At 38.0% G+C, this 7,407-nt stretch overlaps 1 protein-coding gene across 1 annotated transcript; it reads right to left on the reverse strand.

Moving 5' to 3' along the window:
- Positions 1-2,338: 2,338 nt before the first annotated feature.
- LOC310663422 (olfactory receptor 13H1-like) lies at positions 2,339-3,259 on the reverse strand (the record flags this gene model as incomplete). The annotated part of the gene is made up of 1 exon (XM_083411243.1): positions 2,339-3,259. One exon carries the CDS (start codon positions 3,257-3,259, stop codon positions 2,339-2,341), a length of 921 nt encoding a protein of 306 aa, XP_083267369.1.
- Between the last annotated feature and the right edge of the window lie 4,148 nt (positions 3,260-7,407).

Genomic DNA, 7,407 nt, shown 5'->3' on the forward strand with positions numbered 1-7,407 from the left:
ATGTTTACCTTTGACATGTCAACTAGATTTGCAAGAATCTTTTATTAGCAATATTAACACAACAGGTGCAGATAAAACCTTGCTCCCTGCCTAAAATAGATTTTTCAATAGTTGTAGAATCATTCATCCACTTTCAATGTGGTGCCTTTTCCCTTCCCACACGTCTTCTTAATGCTCCTTTTACTTCCTGATTTCTGAGTGTGTAGATGAGGGGGTTTAACATGGGTGTCAGTACCCCACAGAAAAAAGAAATGGTTTTATCAAGCTCTTGTGTGTCTTTACTTTGATGTTTGAGGAATGGAAATATAGCAGTCCCGAAAAAAATGCTTACCACAGTCAGGTGGGAAAAGCCAGCTTGAGAAATCCTTCTACCTGCCACCTGATGAATGAAGTATTAGCATGACCATTATAATGCACAAGTATGAGAAAAGGATAAAGGCAAAGGGGCCAAGAAATGTGAGAATCCCAGTTAAGAACATTAGCAGTTAGTTCAAAGAGGTATCTGGGCAGGTAAGCTTCAGAACTGCTTTCACTTCGCATGCCACATGGCTAATTATGTTGTTTCTGCAAAAGTGAGTTGGCATTGCATAAATTGGGACTATCGCTAAAAATACACCACTGCTCCATGTTCCAGCAGCTAACTGAATACAACATCTCTTGCTCATGATTTGCATGTAGTGTAGCGGACTGGAAATGGCTATATACTGGTCATAAACCACGATGGCCAAGAGGAAGCATTCAGTCATACCTAACCAGACACCACTGCTCATATGCAAGTAATACACTGCAAATGGTGGGTTTGTCCACCAGAAGATTCACATTCTTACTTGAACAGCTTTCTGGGGGGTGGATCACATACTACTGGTGGTGAGAGCAAAGGTAAAAGCAGGTGGGCTCAGAGGCAAAAAGTGTGGGGAACAACATACAAAATACAGCCTTTATCCTATAGGCTGCGTTTCTGCCATGAAAAAATCAAAGGCTTATACGTGCATAGCTCTTTCTTCCATCAAAGCCAGCAGTTGAAGAATACATTCATGCACTTGAAGAGAAATGTCATTATGGGGTGTGGCATGGTGAGAGTCCCAAACACCAGACAGAGCAAGCCTGAGAACTGCAAATGGCCCCTGGATCTGTGGCTCCACACCTCTGTACACATGTAGACTCTCCATAGTTGAAGGCTGCTGAATATCAGTTTCTGGAAAATGCAGGAGGGGAGAATTTACTTGTGCCCAGGTTCTGCTTTGGGATTTCCCATGAGCATATGGCTGGCCACTGTGACAGCAGGATGCTGAGTTATATGGACCCTTGGGCTGAATTCCTTTCCCTAGTCATAGTCCAAGAGTTGGACACTAGAGGGCAGGGACAGCGGCTCAGGGTCTGAAGGCATGACCCTGTTATTTCCCACAACCGAGTTGCATAAAACCTCCAAAGGGCTACTGTGTCATAGAGAATAGTGACAATGTTAAATATGGCCCTTGGTTTACTGGGCATATCTAGGCACAATTGAAAGTGCTGCTATTGAACTTTGAAAGCCATCTACAGGTTGAGGAAGGCCAATATGCTAACAGAAAAATGTACTCAGGTCTTAAGAATCAGCATAAGAGATCCTGCTCATAAGCCCAAGATCAAGATAAATGAATTTACTGGGATTAATATAAAGGGCCTTCTTTACTGTCATTTACCAATTTACATTGTTGCTCACTTCAAGTTGTTACATCCTTACTTTTTTAAACTGACTGTGTATGAGTATAGGTACTTGCTTGTGTATTCGTTTTTGTTTTTACATTTTATTTTTACTGATACTCATCAAAAGATATGAAAAAGTTTATACCCAGCACAAAGTATCTTTTTAAAATAAACCGGAATAAAGGGGGGGATTAGTCTAAAAAGAATCAGGAGCAAAGAGAAGGAAGGAGGATAGAGAGATGGAAGAAAGAAAAAGAAAGGAAAAATATAAGGGGGAGTAAAAGGAGGGATTATAAGTAAAAGATGAAAAGACTTTTGATTCTCTGTAAGCTAAATATAATTAGTTGTTCAAAGTATTCACACAAATAGACATCAAACTATTTTATTTTCTATAAAACAGTATTTTTTCCCAATCTTCAAATACAGTTACTAAATGTTCATCTTCTCTTTCATGCAAAATGTTCACAAGAAGTTTCCAATCCTTAATAAAAGTCTTTAATGATTTTTCCTGATTAAACATGTTAAGTTTGTTATCTGAGCTAAGTCCCATAATTTTATCAACCATTTCTCAATTGAAGGACTATATCTTTCCAGAACTTGCTTGTTTTTTTCATTGTTGATTCCATTTGTTTGATTCTTTTAAATAATTCCTTTACCTTACAATAAGTCTTCTTAAGGCTCCTTTTACTTCTTGATTTCTGAGTGTATAGATGAGCGGGTTTAACATGGGAGTCACAGTTCCATAGAAGAGAGAAATTGCCTTATCCAGTTCATGTGTGGTTTTAGTTTGAGGTCGGATATATGAGAATATAGCAGTGCCATAGAAAATGGTTACCACAGTCAAATGGGAGGCACATGTGGAAAAAGCCTTCAGTCTCCCACCTGATGAATGGATTCTCAGAACTGCCACAATAATGCGTAAATATGAGAAAAGGATAAAGGCAAAAGGAACAAGCAATGTGAGGGATCCAGTGAAGAACATAAGCAGTTGGCTCATGGAGGTATCTGAGCAAACAAGCTTCATAACAGCTATGAGTTCACATGTGAAATGATTGATCACATTTCTCCCACAAAAGCGAGCTGGCATGGCATAAATGGGAATAACCCCTAAAAAAAAGGCACTTGACCACGTCCCAGCTGCTAACTGAATGCACAATCTCTTGTTCATAATCAGCATGTAATGTAGTGGGCTGGAAATGGCTATAAGCCTGTCATAAGCCATAACAGCCAACAGGAAGCATTCAGTTGTACCTAACCAGACACCACTGCTCATTTGCAAGTAACACATTGCAAAGGACATGGCGGGTTTGTCCACCAGAAGATTTGCAATGGCCTGTGGGATGGAAGTTGTTGAATATCCAATGTCAAGGAAGGACAGATTACCAAGGAAAAAGTACATGGGGTTGTGGAGTCGAGGGTCAGCAATGGTGCCCAAAATAATAAGAACATTTCCTGCAATGGTTATGGAGTAGACAACTGTCAGGAAAGCAATTAATCCCATCCTTGTCTTTGGTCGACCAGAATAGCCGATGAGGACAAATTCAGTTACTGCAGTCTCATTTTCCTCTTCCATATCCTGAATGAAATATTCAATGACACTGAGAATGGGATTTTCTAAAGAAAGGACAAAACCAGCTTGATAGTCAATGGTATTCAGGTATTTCAGTCATTAACACACTCTAACATGCTAAAAAAATCACAAACAGTTACTTTTAAAACTTTACAAATCTTACTCCTTTTTTAAATTACATCAAAACTAAATTGCAGCCATGTGGGCACTCTTTTAACATGCTTACATTCTATCCTCTTTAACTGAGAAATTGATTGGTTGGGGGGGGGGTGAAGTTTGTATAAATGCGTTGCAAACTATGGAAATCCCCTATCAACCTGCCATTTTTTCTTCTGTATTTTGCTGGTTTATTCTCATCATCAAATGGCTGGCTCACACACAGGTTTTCAGGTAAGATAAGGAAATTTTCCTAATATCATTTGAAAAGATAAAAATGTCACCTGAGTGCAGTGAAATGATGGAATTGATTCTGAATGAATGCTTTTTAAAGTAAGAAATATAAGAATTTCCTGATGGATGAATTGGGAAGAGGCACTAAAAATGAGGGGCAGCTTTTGATCTTTCTGGAGAATTCAGCAAAGATCACACAGTCCAGTTAATAACTAAACCTTGTACTTTGAATTTATGCAGAAGTCTCCATATTGTCTTAATTCAATTGGACTAATGGGAGAAAGTTACTATGCTAATTTAACTTAAATTCATTTAACTCAGGATTCAAGTTACACTTTTGTGATTTCCCCTGCCAATGAAGCAATACATTGTTCAGGGAATCTCCCTGACCTTCCAAAACGGCTGCAGAAGGATAATGGAAAACTCTTCTTCTACAAATCTCCATAACAATATAATTATACTGCTGCTTCTAATTTAAGTCCCACTAACATCAGAGTTCACTAGGACTTGTGAAGGTAAGTACATATAGGATTGCATCCAACACCATGTCTAATCATAAGTAAAGACATATTGAATTCATTCAGATGTACTCCAAGATTATATGGAGGTGATATAAACAAATATAATTTGTGGGACTCCATGTTGTGTGTGCTTACAGTGGATGCCCAAGCGAATAAATGCAGATGTATTAATTGCTGTTTTTGCGTATTTAAATTTTTGTTTTCATTTTGTTTAATCTTCCCAGTATATTTAACAAGCTGAATACAACATTCAAGTTCATTTTCTCATTTAAGAAGAGAAAGCTGCTCATTCAATACATATAGAAATATACATTTAAAATAGACAGTGAATACCTTCAAATGCCTTTGGCCTTCAAAGCATTTTGGATATCCTCCATCAGCATTTGTTATTAAACTGAGAGTTGACATTTTTTAACCACTGGTCTTCACCTGGTGGATCATGATTCACTCATGGGTCACAACCAGACCAAAGACAGCTCACCAGGGCAGTCTTTCATATATGAAAGGTAAAAAATAAAAAATAAGAAGTAGGTTGAAATATCAATATTTGAGCTAAGTATGGATCCTGTGTCTGGAAAGGTTTTATAACATTATGGGTACACAGGATAAAGGATAGCATTAATAAAGTATTAACTTATGATGCTAGGAAAGTTTCAAAATGTTCCCAGTAGTGAGAAGGGCAGTGCATAAGGCAGTAGATATATGTTCAGGGAAAGAAAAGCCATTTCTCCCTTAGTTAGTTTACATTTTTAAATACACATCCTTATTCTGCATTCCCTTGGGTACAAAGTCCTAGGAGCCTCATTGATTCAGCAGCCTCAAAAACACTCTCTTGCAATGCAGAATTGAATCTGTACCTGCTCATATTGTAAAGAAAAAGAAAGGAATCTGGTGCGTTTTATGTGGGGGTGGTCCATAACACAGCAGTAGAGTACATTGTACACGAAATATTTTCCAACACCTCCAGGTAGGGTTACAAATTTCCCTGCCTGAAATCCTGGAGAGCTGACACCAGTCATTGAAGACAATACCTAACCAGATGGACCAGTGGTCATAACTTGTATAAGGTGACTTTTAATGTACCTGTGTTTCATAGCAGTTCAAAACTCACCCCCCTCACTGTTTCATTTCATTATGAGTTGATTTCCAAATTCCCTTTATCTACATACATCTCCTTAGAATTTGAATAGATTCGCCATTGAATGACATGGATGGAGATTCTTCTACCTAAAAGCCAAGTTATAGGGAACCAGGCAGAGGGCCTTCCCTGTGACGCCCTCCCACCAGATGTCAAAGAGAAGAACAATTACCAGACGTTTAGAAGACTTCTGAAGGCAGCCCTGTTTAGGGAAGCTTTTAATGTTTGATGTATTGCAGTGTTTTAGTATTTTTTTTGGAATCTGCCCAGAGTGGCGGGGGAAGCCCAGCCAGATGGGCGGGGTATAAATAATAAATTATTATTATTATTAAAAATGTTTACCTTTGACATGTCAACTAGATTTGCAAGAATCTTTTATTAGCAATACTAACAGAAGAGGTCCAGATAAAACATTGCTCCTTGTTTAAATATACTTTTACTGTGGCACCTTTTCCCTTCACACAAGTCTTCTTAATGCTCCTTTTACTTCCTGATTTCTGAAAGTGTAGATGAAGGGCTTTAGCATGGGTGTCACTACCCCATAGAAGGAGAAACAGTTTTATCCAGTTCTCGAGTGCCTTAACTTTGGGGCTTGAGGTATGAAAATATAGCAGTGCCATAGAAAATGCTTACCACTGTCAGGTGGGAAGCACATGTAGAGAAAGCCTTCAACCTGCCACCTGATGGATGAATTCTTAGGGTGGCCATTATAATACGCAAGTATGTGAAAAAGATAAAGGCAAAAGGGCCAAGAAATGTGAGAACCCCAGTTCAGAATCTTACCAGATGGTTCAAAGAGGTATCTGGGCAGGTAAGCTTCAGAACTGCTTTCACTTCACCTGTCACATGGTCAATCATGTTGTTTCTACAAAAGTGAGCTGGCATTGCATAAATTGGGACTATCCCTAAAAATACATCAGTGTTCCATGTTCCAGCTGCTAACTGAATACAGCACCTCTTGTTCATGGTTAGCATGTAATGCAGTGAACTGGAAATGGCTATATACTGGTCATAAGCCATGATGGCCAAGATGAAGCATTCAGTCGTACTTAACCAGACACCACTGCACATTTGTAAGTAACACATTGCAAAGGACATGGTGGGTTTGTCTACGAGAAGATTTGCAATGGTTTGTGGGATGGAAGTTGTTGAATATCCAAGAAGGATCCAAGAATGTCAAAGAAGGACAGTTTACTGAGGAAAAAGTACATGGGGTCATGGAGTCGAGATAAGCTGTAATATCTCTTCCTCCTTCTGTCATTCCTATCCATCTACGTCTGCTCTTGGGGGCTGCGGCATGTTGCAACCATCTAGAATAGATCTAGACAGGACTGGGGGAACCTCAAGGGTGGAGAGGAAATAGCTGGAAATTGCTTCCCTGGGATGATCATGAGATATATTGTAGTCAAGGCTGATGAACCATCATTTTTACTTTGGTTAATAGTTTCAGATTTGTTAAAAAAAATGAAAAGTGTTTGTTTTTTTTAAAAAAAGTTCAATAATATTGAATGTGAAATCTTAAACATATTTATTTGCCGATTAAATAAGATGTAAAAAAAGTATACATTGCTTGGTAACAAATAATAAACAAACAAAAAGCCAAACTCTCAAAGCATTTTACAAAAATGATAAAACTATCAATAAGAACAATTAACAGTAATAATTTAACACTTTTGAAAAGTTTAAGTAACAATAAATTATAAACAGATTAAAAGTTACATAAACCTAAGTATCTGGGTATTTACAATACTTTAAATATTTTTGTCATTTCTCCTGGGTGTTCTTTATTAGTAGTTGGTATTAAATGAAAGAAAAGCCCAGTAAGACTTATTACTTTGTTTCTTAGTTAGCTAATATTTTTAAACCATGTTCTTCCTCTACATTCCCGCTGGAGGATATTCCCAAGAATGTCACTGATTCAGCACCTAAGAAGAGCCTCACACCATGCAAAATTCATGCTGTTAATATTTAAAGAAAGAAATTAAGCATCCAAATAATTTTTCATTCAGGTAAAAATGAACATGGGCAAATGGGATTGCTGCCGTCTCTGAAACTGACTGATTTTACTGGCGCCTATTGAGTACACTGAGTAAAGCATAGTT

The sequence above is a fragment of the Podarcis tiliguerta genome, assembly GCF_965153285.1.
Source record: "Podarcis tiliguerta genome assembly, chromosome: 13".
NCBI lineage: Eukaryota > Metazoa > Chordata > Lepidosauria > Squamata > Lacertidae > Podarcis > Podarcis tiliguerta.